General features: G+C 35.4%; 1 protein-coding gene and 1 long non-coding RNA gene across 2 annotated transcripts in view; both read right to left on the bottom strand.

Annotated features, from left to right (window-relative positions):
• Window positions 1–3,995: 3,995 nt before the first annotated feature.
• LOC140756010 (uncharacterized) overlaps window positions 3,996–15,505 on the bottom strand; it is a 165,982-nt gene continuing 154,472 nt past the window's right edge. The window contains exon 2 of the long non-coding RNA XR_012103858.1: window positions 3,996–4,628. This is a non-coding gene — a long non-coding RNA (uncharacterized LOC140756010). The remainder of the gene's footprint in view (window positions 4,629–15,505) is intronic.
• The window catches only part of LOC140756008 (uncharacterized), a 32,610-nt gene continuing 21,746 nt past the window's right edge, over window positions 4,642–15,505 (bottom strand). Inside the window, exons 12-23 of the mRNA XM_073091399.1 lie at window positions 15,204–15,248; window positions 14,290–14,351; window positions 13,932–14,100; window positions 13,763–13,800; window positions 12,559–12,651; window positions 12,205–12,363; window positions 11,605–11,748; window positions 11,268–11,327; window positions 10,489–10,634; window positions 10,165–10,251; window positions 9,660–9,755; window positions 4,642–5,392 (exon numbers count right to left, since the gene is read on the bottom strand). Of these exons, the coding sequence (XP_072947500.1) occupies window positions 5,299–5,392; window positions 9,660–9,755; window positions 10,165–10,251; window positions 10,489–10,634; window positions 11,268–11,327; window positions 11,605–11,748; window positions 12,205–12,363; window positions 12,559–12,651; window positions 13,763–13,800; window positions 13,932–14,100; window positions 14,290–14,351; window positions 15,204–15,248 (1,193 nt within the window). The 3' untranslated portion in view covers window positions 4,642–5,298. The remainder of the gene's footprint in view (window positions 5,393–9,659; window positions 9,756–10,164; window positions 10,252–10,488; window positions 10,635–11,267; window positions 11,328–11,604; window positions 11,749–12,204; window positions 12,364–12,558; window positions 12,652–13,762; window positions 13,801–13,931; window positions 14,101–14,289; window positions 14,352–15,203; window positions 15,249–15,505) is intronic.

Raw genomic sequence — 15,505 nt, forward strand, 5'->3', positions numbered from 1 at the left:
TGAAATATATTGAGCGCCGACTTCAGAACTATGTACTAAACCAACATTTATTTGAATTATTTTTTACTTTGTAGTAACATAGAAGTCAGTTTTATTTTTTGTTATTTTTTAAAATGATGCATTTCTACATTATATTGATATACTTTTTATCTTAAAGTTCCCACTGAAATTTAGTGTAATATTAAATCCAACTGGAATATTAGACTGAACCATAGTGAAGATTTGCTGTTTAGCCAATACATAATATATAGCAAATTATGAAGTATACTTTCTTTTCATATACCTACTACTTCATAAATTTCTTGATTTACCATTGTGTACAGTTATATCCTTGTGAAATCTGCAGTTGGCGTTGCTCCAACTGTGCTTACTCCAACTCGGTTAACTCGTCCCACAAAACTCTTTTTCGCTTGCACTAGCGTGATTAGCGCGTCAGTATATCCAGGTAACAAGCAATATCCATTGTTTCAACGGCTTTGTTTATTCAGCACAATGCTAGTTTCTTTATTGTTCTTATAGTTTTGTCATATTTTCGGAATCTGCAATAATTGGCTTTGCTCCAATTCGGTTAACGCATCCCGCAAAATCTTCTCCAATTACACGTTATTAGTGTATGTCAGAATTCTCGGTAACAAGTAATGTCTATTTTCTATATCGGCAGCAGTATTTACTTCAACAGAATGCTACTTCATTTATTGTTACCAAAGTTCTGTCATATTCTCTTGAAATCCGCAGCAGTTGGCATTACTCCAGCTCGGTTAATGCATCACATAAATGTTTGTATAATACAAAACTCTTATAAATTTAAGCTTAATTAACTTATGTGAGTAAATATTAATAACGAGATAAGTTTGTCAATTCTCAAGGAATTTGAATTCTTCGTATACCACCGGTGGTATGATAGTATTGTCATATCTGCGTAAATTATACAGTAATTAACATTGCTTCACTTCAGTTAACGCACTATACGATTACATTTTTTTGTTTATAAGTGCCATTCACCTATTTACTTTAGTAGAGAAGTTTCTTAAGAAATATATAATCTCAATAATAAGACCTGCGGTGTGTATAGCTAGAAACGGTAATTTTATTTATAAGGATCAATAACTTTATTTATATGTTTTTGATCAACCCCCATACTTTTTACCAATTTTCATAAAACTTACACTATACAAAACTGGTGAAATAAGCGTCATTACTTAAAACACTATTCGTGAACTTTCAAGAACGTTATAATGATTTTAAATAAATACCCATTAGCAAAAAATGCTATCATTTTTTCAAATCAGTGAAACGTACTCGTATCACGGTCATTGCTGGCGAAACTCATTTGGCCTATTTCAAAATATTACAGTATATTACTTAACCAAAAGTAACAAAAATGTGCATAACTTCAAATTTTTGTTTACATTTTATTCTAAATAGACCACCGATATACAATAAGAGAAACGAAATACATTTAGTGATATAGACACATATTTACATTATCAAGGATTATCATTGTCTAGGTTCGAATAAATCCAACTTCTGTTAAAAATAGCGATTCACTTTAACGTAGACTTTGTATACGCTAATTGGCGTCGCTCCAACTCTGTTAACGCGCCCCACAAAACCTATTTTGTTTACACTGCCGTGATTAGCTCGCGTCAGTAAATCCAGGTAACAAGCTATATCCATTGTCCGTAGACCCACCGTATTTATTGTGGCGCAGCGTGAATCCCTTCCAAAGAAATGTTGCCTAAATAGTGACAATTGGGGCAACATGCTGCTTTTAAGCGATGTAATAGATTGCTATGCGGATGTGTTTAAAATGGTTTTATGCGCCGTAACTTTTCTCGTCCGTAAAGTTGCTAATGGCACCTTGTGATTACGTTAGTGCCGGAAGTATTAGTTTAATTATGATTTAGATGATCACAAATGCGTTCGTACCCTAAGGACTAAGTTGGAAAGTTTCTATACTCAGTACCCTACCATGAGTTTTCAAAACATCCCACAATTTTACGTTACGTTTACTCAATCCATTATTCTGTTCCGTTTGCTTAGTAGACTGAGTAAACGTAACAATAAGTAAGTGCTCAAGTCTTTCTGTCTGCCTCACATGTTCGCAAAAAAGAGAGACAAAACATAAAGCGCCATTTGTCAATTTAAACATTTAATGTTACGTTACTGACACTATAGTTCTGATACAATCCGCTAGGGGCTCTGATTGGAAATTGTATGGGCAAATACGTAAACAAATACCAAAACAGTCATATTTGTCTAAACGTAAAAACTCATGGTAAGGGTACTATACTCATGTATGTATGCATTTTCGCATCCTTCAAATCAAAGTAACAGTACACATTTACAAACACAAATGTGAATAAGCGAAGTAGTGGCATTTAAATGTATCGATAAAATATCGACAAAGCTGAAACATACCTACATTGTTGCAATATCTTTAAATACTACAGCTACCTTTCGCTAAGGTTTTAGAAAAGAAAAAAAATATATAAAAAGTGACAATAATGCATTTTTCTTTTGTATGTTCATGACAATTATTATTTCAATTTATTTTAGAAGACTTGAACAAAACGTTTAGTCGCACATGGCGTATAATCCTACAGGAAGTTTTTTCAAAAACCCCAGTAGAATTTAGCCGGAATTATGTCGCGGTTGGTTATATTAAAAAACTTTCCGGCGGCTCAAAGCCGTTCATTTCTATTGCACGGTTATAATAACGACACATTAGGAACCTTTTGCAAATTCTATTTCTTATATAAGACTGTAGCAAATCATCATGCACCACCTGATGGTAAGTAACTACTGCCTGTAAGGTAGTGCCTGTTTCAAGGTGGTAGAACCCTTTGTGGTTCGACTCCGGCGGCACCACCGCCACAAATATTTCTGTTTCATAACATCAGTGTTAAGCACTACTGTTTTCTGGTTTTAAGGGTGAGGTAAGGGAGACATACTTTTTCAAGGCGTTCCAGCTTAGTCAGGAGTAGCGGCGCATCTATGGCCGACCTTAGGTAGGAATACCTAATCCTATCTGGGGTTGATTACAGATGTCCATGGGCGGCAGTAGCCACTTACCATCAGGTGGACTGCAAGCTCGTCTGCTACTTCTATGTTATATATAAAAAATAGGCAGAACCACCGAAGTTTCAGAATACAGTTTCAGAAGTTACAGAGAATTCTACCACCTTAAATCTTAATATTCGGTGTTCAACGGTATTCCGCTGTCTTCTTCGGGTCATTTGTCCACTTGCTTCTTCTTTTGTCTACACGTGGTTATCGCGCAAACTGTGACCTAACTTTAATATAGTCAACTAACAATAACATAGTCAATACATCTATGAAAATATTATGTACTAGCTGACCCGGCAAACTTTGTACCGCCTCAAAATAAATCAAATATAATTCATATAAAATATAGCCTATGTTACTCGTGGATAATGTAGCTTTCGAATGGTGAAATATTTTTTAAAATCGGTCCAGTAGTTTTTGAGCCTATTCATTACAATCAAACAAACAAACAAAGTTTTCCTCTTTATAATATTAGTATAGATATAAGAAAACACACTGATATGTTTGAAAAAAATAGTAACCACCATAACTTTAATACTAGAAGTAGAAATAAATTAGCAATTTTTAAACATAGATTATGTAAGGTGGCTGGATGTTTCAAGGGTAACTGTATTCGCTACTACAATAAAATACCACATTTGAACATTTTGAATCTCACAGAAAAAAGTTCAAACATGACGATAAACTAACTCTATGTAAAAAAGCGTACTATAAACTAAGTGACTATTTGACTGACAAAACTGACTGACAAATTTGACATTGTAAAAATGTGTAGGTAGTAAGTGGTAGGTAAAGTGGTGGTAGTTGTATTGATATTCAAAAAGTGCTCTGTAAAGAATCTATTTTGAAAAAACAAAAAAAAGATTTGATTTGATAATACTTTTTGTGCTTGATTACAAATGTTGATATTAAAATAAAATATGACATCGTTAAATATATTTATTTATTTACATTTGTAAGCTTAATGTAATAAATGCTTATTTAGTGAAGTACATAATCATAACCAGAACAAAAATGTGATTTATTTTTTAGTTCTGCATGGTCGGGGATCGACGGCACATATTTTTGGTTATTGCTATGCGACAAAGATTACTTGCGCCATTATTAATAAATCGATCAATGAAATTTTTACCCACGAGAAATGAAAATTTGCCAATTTCTAGTTGTAAAAAATATTTAAATTTTGATCTTTTGTAGACATAGCATTAAATATATTGATTCTGAATAGCATATGTAATCAATCTATGCAATTTTCTCCTGCAAAAGATCAAAAATGAGAATGCCAGAAATATTTTAATTTCCATCTTTGGTAGGTAAAGTACTGGATAGATTGATTATTAATACAAGTCGTTATAAGCAGAGTTAAGTCGAAAGCGGAATCAAACTTCAAACTTCACAGACTTCTCGGAACCTTTTCTTATAATATAGGAGTAGCAGACGAGCATGCAGTCCACCAGATGGTAAGTGGCTACTGCCGCCCATGGACATCTGTAATCAACCCCAGATAGGATTAGATATTCCTACCTCAGGTCCGTCACACTATGTCTCCCTTACTACACCTGTACTCCTCCTGTTACCTGTACTCCCTTCAAAACGGAACACAGCAGCGCCTAACACTGGTGTTATTAGGTAGAAATAGGTGTGGTGGTGGTGCCGCCGGAGTCGAACCACAAAGAGTTCTACCACTTTCGCCTTACTGAATTTTAGCACATGGTTCTTGGGTTACCCTGTATAGATCAATAAAGTTTCAAATCAGTCCCAAATTAAATTGACGTTCCGATGAAGCAAGTTCAAACATTTATTTACTGGCTTATGAGAACATGCCGTGCATGTACAGCAACAGACGTATGCGCGGCAGACAAAATAGTAATCTCATGTACAATGTGTATTAACTTATTTATATTTATCGTAAAATTGCCGCGTACACGGGTCGGGGCCTCTCAAATATTATGTAGAAAAATACGATGTTATCTCCAAGCCTCGTTTGGCACGTTCAATGAAGATATTAACAGAGTCTAAGTCTTGTCCGTAAAATAAAATAAGAAATATCGGTCATTCTACGTCAATCCGTCCGAAACTGTTAGTGTACCAGAACAGATATCCTAAACTTCGCACGAAACTTCGGATTTTGTTACAAAGTAGATCCGTAACTCATAGAAATGATCATATCTATATATCTTTCGTGTGCCTATGTGGTTGTATTTTTATATGAATGCGCTTCTTATTTATTTATGTATCGTAATAATACTCTATATTCTGGGGATCCTCTTCAGTTTCTATATTCCGCCCGCAGAGAATTATGAATCTATTATGACATGGGAACCTGCAAGAGAAAACATAGTTTTGGTTAAAAGTAACACCATGTAGATATTAATGACTTAATATTCTACAAACATTCTTAAGTTAATTTTCAAGGTGGTACAACCCATTGATATTAGCTTCCGGAAGCACTATTGTCACAACTAACTACCTAACTATCTTACTGGCAGCAGTGAAAATCGCTGCTGTATTCTGGTTTGAGGGATGTGGTAATCCGAGATTACCTCAAGGGTAGCAACAGTGCTGACCTCAGGCATTACTCCAATCTTATTTACATGAAGGGGCCGATTACAGATGTTCATGGGCGTCAGTAGCTAGTTACCGTTACATGGAGTGGATGTCTGCTACTTCGATTTTATATATAAAAACTAGGTATCGCTTGTGTGCGCTCGCTGCTAAAGCAGCTCGCGGAACGGTTGTCTTCTTTAGTTTTGCGTGCAAAATTTTTTTACATTTTTTCCCCTATATTGAAGTTTTATTAATTCTGATTGGGGCTGTTTGGAAAAGATATGAGTTAATATTTGCAAAATACCAAGAATTTGGGTCGTGATTTTTTTGTCTATAAGCCATACATTTTAAAGACATAATAAGGAGACATAAGCTTGAAATATTACATACAAAAATAACTATTTATAAAAATTGTTATTTCTTGTATGACAACACTAAAATATTATTTTATAAAAATGTGCAGAATATTAGTACCTACAAACGCCTCATACATTCTAATGATATCAATAGAAGGCAACAGCTTGAAATATTGCATACAAAAATACATATATATGAAAATTATTATTTTTTGTATTGCAACATTAAAATATTTTTTTACCAAAATGTGCAGTTTATTAGTACATACAAACACGTCATATATTATAGGGTTGTCAAAAATATACAACAGCTTGAAATGTGACATACAAAAATGCATATGTATGAAAATTATTATTTTTTGTATGGGAACACTGAAATATTCTTTTACCCAAATGTTAAAACTGCTAGTATCTACAAACGCCTCTTACATTGGAATGACATCAAAAGGAAACAACAGCTTGAAATATGACATACAAAAATGCACTTGTATGAAAATTATTATTTTTTATATGGCAACACTGAAATATTTTTCCAAAAATCTGTACAGTCTATGAGTACCATTAAACGCCTCATACAGAAAACTGACGTTTAGTGATGCTGGGCATGGTGGTGGTGGTCTTTAAAGGGAGACAACAGCCCGAAACACCATATACAAAAATACAAATGTATGAAAATTATTATTTTTTGTATGGCAACACTAAAATATTTTTTAATCAAAATGTGCACAATATTAGTACGTACAAACGCCTCATACATTCTAATGTTACCAATACACGACAACAGCTTGAAATATTACATACAAAAATACATATGTATGAAAATTAATATTTTTTGTATGGCAACACTAAAATATTTTTTTACCAAAATGTGCAGTCTATTAGTACATACAAACGCGTCATACATTATAACGTTGTCAAAAATTTACAACAGCTTGAAATGTGACATACAAAAATGCACATGTTTGAAAATTATTATTTTTTGTATGGCAACACTGAAATATTTTGTTACACATTGGTACAGTTTATAACTGCCATTAAGCGCCTCATACAAAAAAATGACCTCAAATGTTGGTAACAGCCTGAAATCTTCGATAATCCTGTAGAAAATGCATTTGTATGAAAACTTTTTTTTTGTATATGGCAACATTGGATTTTCGAATTTTTACATAGGGTCCATTTGAAATAAAAAATATCTCCCATACATTACTTATATGCTCTGTCTACGGTTTCCGCCCAAGTACTCAAAAAGTGAAAATCGCGAAAAAAAATTCTGTATCCCAGTGTTGCCAGTTAATTAAGATGAAAATGGTCAAATGTCATTACGGCGCCCAAAAAAAATTGTCCTGTGAAGAAATTTCATTAAAAATATTTCTCCTTCTACTTTTTATATTTTTGAATGAAAAGTTCCAAAAAATGTATGAACGATGAAAAAAAAAACTTTACCTGGCAACACTTCGAGCCGAGCTCCATGACCGCCCGATACAAAGCGACTCGCTCAAATATTGCCAACCTCAAAATATTTCACGTCGAAAAATGCATTTATTCGTACATTTTACAAAATGGCTGACACAAGGTGCGCCATCTGATTAAAAAAAAAAATATTGCCATATGATAAAATTGAGGATACAATCCGGCCAATAAATCAAAAATATCGAAAAAATATTAATAAAACCACCGCGCTACGACCCCACAAACACACCTCGAAAAATGAAAGATTTCAAACCCAAATATCTCGGCGGCCATGTTGTTTTTCCAATTTTTTCTAATTTTATCGTAACAGTCGTCCTACAATTAGCCGAAAATGACACCAATCTCAGATAGGCGCGCAGAATAAAAAAAAAGTTGAAAATCGCAGGAGGGCCGCCATTTTGAATTTTGTATGTTTCCCATTTTTCCTATAACCACCATAATATACCGAAAAAATATTTCATACATTATTACTACCCCCCACCAATAGTTTAGGCTGGGCTACTCGAAATGTCAAAAAAGTGAACAAAAAAATCTAGCTCCCAGTGTTGCCAGTTAATTTGGATGAAAATGGTCAAATGTCATTACGACCCCCCTGACAAATACCCATGTAAAATATTTTCATTAAAAATGTTTCTCCTTCTACTTTTTACATTTTTGAATGGAAAGTTCCAAAAAAAGTATGAACGAAGAAAAAAAATCCTAAACCTGGCAATACTTCAAGTCACGCTCCACAACCGCCCCATACAAGGCGATTCGCTGAAATGTTGCCAACCTCAAAATATTTCACTTAAAAAAATGCGATTTTTCATACATTTTACAAATTGCCTGACGAACGATCCGCCATCTGGTTAAAAAATTAAATAAATCCAATTTGATAAAATTGAGCATATATCCGAGAAAAAAAACGAAAAAAATCAAAAAAATATTTAAAAAAACACATCAGCGCCACCCCGCGAACACACCTCGAAAAATGAAAAATTTCAAACTCAAGTATCTCGGCGGCCATCTTGTTTTTTCAACTTTAGCTAATTTCATCGTATCAGTCGCCCTCAAATTAGCCGGTAACGATACCGATCTTGGATAGGTGCAAAATAAAAAAAAAAGTTGCCCAATCCAGCTCGGCCGCCATCTTGAATTTTGAAAGTTTCAGATTTTTCCCATAGACACGGAGGCAAACAAAAAATTCCACTCATACATCAAACCCACCCCCCACCACTCCTTCAGGTCGATGAAGTCGATTTTTCGTAAAACTGAAAAAAAATTCCTGCGGCCAGTGTTGCCAGTCGACATCGACGAAAATGGTCAAATGTCATTACGACAGCCAAAAAAAATATTCCTGTGAAAAATGTTCATCAAAAATATTTCTCCTTCTACTTTTCATATTTTTGAATGAAAAGTTTGAAAAAATGTAAGAGTGGGGAGAAAAAAACTCAAACCTGGCAACACCTCGGACCGAGCCCCATGACCGCCCCGAACAAAGCAAATCGCTCAAACGTTGCCAACCTCCGAATATTTCACTTCAAAAAAATCCGTTAATCATACATTTTACAAATAACCTAACAGACGACCCGCCATCTTGTTGAAAAAAAAAAAAAATTCGATTTGGCAAAATTGAGGATATATCCGAGAAAATTTAAAAAAATGGCAACAAAATATTAAAAATCCCAAGAGATACGACCTCCCAAAAACACCTCGAAAATTGAAAAATTTCAAACTCAAATATCTCGGCGGCCATCTTGGTTTTTCATTTTTTTCCAATTTCATCGTAATACCCACCCGAATATTATTCGAAAAAGAAACAAACATCAGCATAAAGTCAATAAATAAAAAAGTTAAAATTTTTAAATCGGCCGCCATCTTGAATCTATGGCATCTCATATTTTTCCCTTTGCCTCGGGGGGGAGAGGAGAAAACCCGCCATAGACAACAAAGTCGCTCCTAGACGGCATCATGGAGAACGGCATGTCAGTCAGTCAGTGGTAAGTTCAGGATTATATATATATAAAATCTTGAGTTTCTTTATAAAAAACTGCTAATAGAATGCAACTTTCCTAACCAACAGTTTATTTGCTCATTTGTAGTTAATAGACTTACATAATCATATTCTAAAACGAATTGATTTCTATATGATTTAAAGTTTGAAATATTCGGAGGAAGCCTTTAACAGAAATCTTGCCTAAAATTCAAGAAAGTCCGAGTTTCACATGACCTACTTACTTCACCAAATGTTCGTAATTATTTACTAGTGCTTCGCCGTATTGAAACGATGGATTGCAAAACCCTTCACTCCCATACCATATGGCTTCGATGTCCCTGAAAAATGGAATCAGTTGAGCTAAACATGTAGTATATACAATAGTATGAATCTTAATTTCTGTAGCTAAGAGTAAAGTGTCTATTCAGATTAAAGTGTCTATTCTGAACATAAGTTTGGGTATTTACTCAGGTATGTCGGTTTCCTTACGATGTGTGATAAATAATTTTAAGCAGCATATACCTTCGAAAGATCGACATTTTGGATTCAATCATTGGACCTCTGTAAATTTTTGATTCTGGGTTTGATAATATTAGTAAATTGTTGTTGTCATAGTCGTCGTCTTCATCAACCAAGGTGGACTCCTTGTTCGAGAGGCTGAGTTTCTTAACCATTAGGTTATCACTGCTTTATAAATTGTATGTGACTTTAATTTAAAGCTAGGACACATGAAAATGTCGTACTCACATATTAGCCAACATGTTCTGCCCATTAAAACTATGGATGCGATTATGGCAAAAGGCAATTTTTAATTTGGATTTCAGATCTGCAAAGCTGGAAAATAGATTTCTATGAACATCTTAACACATCAAGAAAGTTAAGCTACATCGGGTACGATCGGCACGTCAATGGGTGACCGCTAGTGGCATTTTTATATATTACTTATTGTGTACTTGAAGCCTTTTTTTAATTTTTTTTTAATTATAAGTACATGTTATGTAATATTAACTGTATGTGCTTAAATTCAAATAAAACTTGGCAGCAAAAAAAATTAAACAATAATGCACTTACTTGTACGTTCTGGAATTTAAAACAAAATAATTTTCATGTCCATAGATCCTCTGACTCTTCGCTTGTATCTTACACATATGATCCATATTTTTAAGTTCGTTCAGAACATCACCAGAATGCAAGTCGTTTAGAGCATATATGAGTGACTGGAATGCAAATAATTTTATTATGTAGCAACCAATAAGATCAGAAATTAAAACGTAAGCGACGTCAAGCGCGATGAGGAATTGAATATTGGGACCCATGGGTCGCCAATGAGAGGTACCAATGCTACACCTCTTTCTATCGTGAAGCAATTCGGTTGCCTTAACCCTCGACAATGGAAACCCTTTTTCTTATAAAATATGAAGTTAGTTACAGATGGCCATGGACACAGCTTCAATTACTTTGCTACTACACTCTTGTAAAAAAAACTAAGGTCTCGTGAGCCTACAAGTTTTTACAAGGCTTATATTGGGGTAGTGACTGAGCGGCCGCTTAAATATTGGAAAGTTTCTATAACAATGAAAGCGGTAAAGTCATTAAGCCACTTTGGAGGCACCACTGCCGCATGTATTTCTGCCTTATAACAGCGTCGCTGTGTTCTGGTTTGAAAGTAAGAGAGAAATACTTATCCGTTTCGTTTCAACTTAGTCCTTAGGCATAGCAACCTATCTGTGGCCAACCTCAAGTAAGACTCATATTATCAGGGATCGATTACAGATATTCATGAGCGACAGTAGCCGCTTCCCATCAGTTGGTACCGCATTTGCTACTTTTATACAAAAATAAAAACTTACTTCACGATATGTTTTATACGGTAAGCACCCTTGCTTCTGCACTTCCCTTAAAGTCGTGGTCTGCAAAAAATAAAGATGAAATGAAGATATTTTAACTGTTTAGAATTCAGCACTAGACACTATTTTATTCATTAGTATAATCGCTTTTTAGTTTCATAAGTTAAACTTAAATAAAAATTCCCATAAGCTTTTTTCCACAAAGTTCACTTAGTGATCTGGTTTTTTAATGGCTGGGTTAACGTTCAAGATAATGATAAAATTAAAGAAAAAATAAACTTTATTTTAATGATTCTTTTGCTTTAATGATTCCGTCATCTTTATTCTTGGGTGAACTTACGTCAATGGGACCTAATGTCACAGAAGTTTTGGGAGTAGTGGCGCTTATCGTGGAAGTGGTGACACTCATGGTGGTGGATGATGTACTTGAAGTAGTAGGTTCAGGTGTCGTGGGTTCATAATCTACATCCCACGGAGATGTCATCTGAAAATAACAAATATCGCGAATTTAATGGTGGTAGAATCCATTGTGGTTCGACTCCGGCGGCACTACCTCCACACCTATTTCTGCCAACAACAACAGTGATAAGCAATGTTGTCTTCTAGTTTGAAGGGTATGGTAAGGGAGACACTTTTTCGAGGTGTTCCAGCTTAGTCCTCAGGGGTAGCAGCGGATCTGTGTCCGACATCAGGTAGGAATATCTAATCCCCTCTGGGGTTGATTACAGATGTCCTTGGGCGGTAGTAGCCACTTAGCTTCAGATGGACTTTATGTTCGTCTGCTGCTCCTAGTTATAGAATCATCTTACCACTGAATTCACTTAGTCTAGGAACGGGTAGCTTTTTCTACGCGGTTCAATATTTACAAAAATAGACTATGGAGGGCCAAAATTTTCAGGGCAATGATTCCCTCATCTAGGGCATTCTTGGATAAACTTACGTCGATGGGACCTAATGTCATAGGAGCTTTGGGAGTAGTGTCGCTTATCGTGGAAGTACTGACACTCATGGTGGTGGATGATGTTCTTGAAGTAGTAGTTTCTGGCACGTCTCCAGAAGGCCAAGAAGGCCCAGAAGGTACATTCCGTATAGGTGTCATCTGCAAATAAGAAACATCGCGAATTAATGCCACAGTTATAAAATCATCTTACGATGGAATTTATCCAATCATCAATAGTATGAACTCAGTACAAAGGAGAACTTGACCTCTGCGTAATAAGAGTCGACTTATACGTGGGTCAATTAAAATGGTTTTTGGTATTCTTATGTATGGGAATATATATTCTGCACTTACACTTATAGGCTGCCATCCTTGTTCTAATTTTACTACCAATAAGTGCTGATCTAATATGAAGGCTAGTTTTCCTACCGGTACTGGTTCGATTTCCTGGAAAATTAATAAATAATATGTAAAACAAAATCTACAATATCGAAGTCGTGTTAAGTGTGGAGTGCCACACGCAAGTCGTAATATAAGTACTATAATTATAGTAGGTATTACTCCTAATTCTGTCGTAAGAGGCGACTAAAAGGGGGCTACCGGGGTTGCGGGCGGCAGATTGGGAGGTCGAGCCGTCCGGCAAGCAACTCCGGGAAGGACGGCTGTGTGTGTGGTCGCATGCCGCCGTGGATACCGGACGGTGTGGCGAGTCGTGAAGTTCACCTGCGCGGAGCCCGAAGGGGCAACGCGTTCAGAGGACTCCGGTTGCGTTCCGTTGGAGATCCCGGAGTCCTCTTGGCAACGCCGAGGTCGGTCACCGGGGAGGTTTTAGTGCGGTAAGAATCCCACATAACCCTGTGTCGCTCCCACGGCAGGGGTTCCCCCTCGATAACAAAAAAAAAAAAAGGTATTACTCCTAATTATGCAGTGATGTGGTCACTTTTCACAACTCTTCAATAGATGCCGCCACTTTTAATCGGAATCATGCTATTAAGTTCACTAACATCGAATTTAACATTCGAAATTATTTTCCAACGGAATAGTAATTTTGTAATTTTTTAGTAAATTGAGTTACCCATCCCCCATACCATACCCATCCCCTCCTGATAATTTTTTTTTTACCAGAATACAACCAGAAATTTCTGAGTACATTCTTCCATGTAATGGTAAATGGCCGATCTGTAATCACCCAAAAATGGAATTCAAGTGTTATCTGAGATTATAAAACAGATGCGTTACTTTCCCGTGAACTATTGCAGTTATTGTAATCAACCTATCCAATTTTTGCCTACCAAAGATCGAAAGACAATTTATTGTGGGCAGAATTTCTTAGGTTTCCATTTCAGGCATTACGAATAGGATTGATTATTGATATGGATATAATGTCAGGTTTAAGTTGAGATCTTTCGTATTACCTTTACCGCACAATCTTCAAACCAGACCACATTAGCATATAACATATTTAGATACAGGTCTGTGATTTAACACCTCTGTTATAGAGGCCTAATAAGAAACTTAGTATATATTTAAAATGTATGAAGTAAAAAATAATAATTACCTTAAATAAATCAGCAGTAGTATTGACAATCAAAGTACCTGTAACATTTTGATACCTCAGACCAAAAAATAGACTAGGATTCTCTATCAAAATAGAATCATACCAAACACAGTCGATACGAATTGTGTGGTATATGATGTGTACGAGTATATATCTATTAAATGCTTACAAAGAGATCTATGTAATTGGTCTTCTGGTTTCCTATCCAGGCCGGGCAAACCCGGGGGTCCAGTGGCTCCTGTTGGACCTTGAGGTCCTTGATCACCTTTAGGTCCCGCTGGTCCCGTTGGACCTGACGGACCCGATGGACCAACTAACCCTCTGTCACCTTTGATTCCCTGCAAAATAATGTATTTTTACTCCTTTTTGTTTTTTTCATGACTTTTTATTTAATGAGAGAGACATAGAGATAGATAGACAGACTGAGAAACTTCTTTATCAACTTACGAGAAATGTTATCTTTGGTAGTTAGAGCATATTAAGTAGCAAGTTAAAATAATTTGGCAATAGTTTATGATATTCTTTACCTTTTCTCCGTTGGACCCCTTATCCCCTTTAGGGCCCATAAGTAATTTTGATATATCAGGACCTGAAAATAATAAAGCATACTCACGGGCATATATATGAAAATGCCTGTAAATAGGTTAATTTGTCGACTGGTGCAAATACAGTCTTCGAGTTACTTTTTATATTGCACAACGTTGTGTAATCTCACTAGGTATATAGTCTGGAGATATTGCAGGTATTGCGTATCGTAGAGCAATAATTACCGCAATCTTAGTAGATTTCAGAGCTATTGCAGTTTGTTGTATTACATTGTGAAGCCGCAAGCTCAATATATTCCAGAGGAAGTGTAGTTTTACTTTGTTTACTAAACCTGCGTTAATTTCGGTATAGCTTGGTAATACTAGAATTATAGCGCAACGTAGTGTAATACTTACTGCAATCCTTGGGTAGTCTTATCAGGGAGAGGAGACATGGGAATGAAAAGTCAAACGAAAACCGTATACTCTTAATCTAACAGTGGTAGGAACATTTTTGTTATGTAACAAACCAAACCTATGTATTTATTTAATTACTAGCTGGCTCGGGCAACTTCGTACCGCCTCAGAATCTATTTATGAAATATATTTCATATTTACTCAACTTTTAAACTTTCCCTGGACTTCCACAAATAATTTAAAACCAAAATTAGCCAAATCGGTCCAGCAATTCTCGAGTTTTATCGAGACTAACTAACAGGATTTGATTTGTTATGTTTTTAACATAAAGATTAGGTGATAAATCATTTCTCGTACGAACATAACTTTGAAAAATCTGAGGCCTATTAATCTTTAATTCGAACCTTACAAAGTCTTTGGAGGTATTATGAGGCTGAGTTTCACTTAATGTTTTATAAACGATATGGTAGAATTTTATTTAATTTAATTTTGAATGTTACCTTGTTGCGTTGTATTTCCCGGCGGACCAATATCACCTTTATCACCTGAAAACATTATATAAAAAAAAATAATATAAATGGTAAAGGTGGTAGAACTTTTTGTGGTTCGACTCCGACGGCATCACCACTCCTATTCCTATGTAATAATAGCAGTGTTAAGGATACATACTTGTCCGGCTATAGCTTAGTCTTTAGGGGTAACAGTGCATCTGTGGCAGTCCTCAGGTAGGAATTCCATTTTATCTGGAGTTAAGTTATCATTAAAACTACTTCGCAACAATCCATTACCAATATGTATGATG

This window comes from Epargyreus clarus, unplaced genomic scaffold, assembly GCF_041222505.1.
Source record: "Epargyreus clarus isolate Ecla_fem2 unplaced genomic scaffold, WU_Ecla_fem_2.2 ptg000034l, whole genome shotgun sequence".
In the NCBI taxonomy this organism is placed as follows: Eukaryota; Metazoa; Arthropoda; class Insecta; order Lepidoptera; family Hesperiidae; genus Epargyreus; species Epargyreus clarus.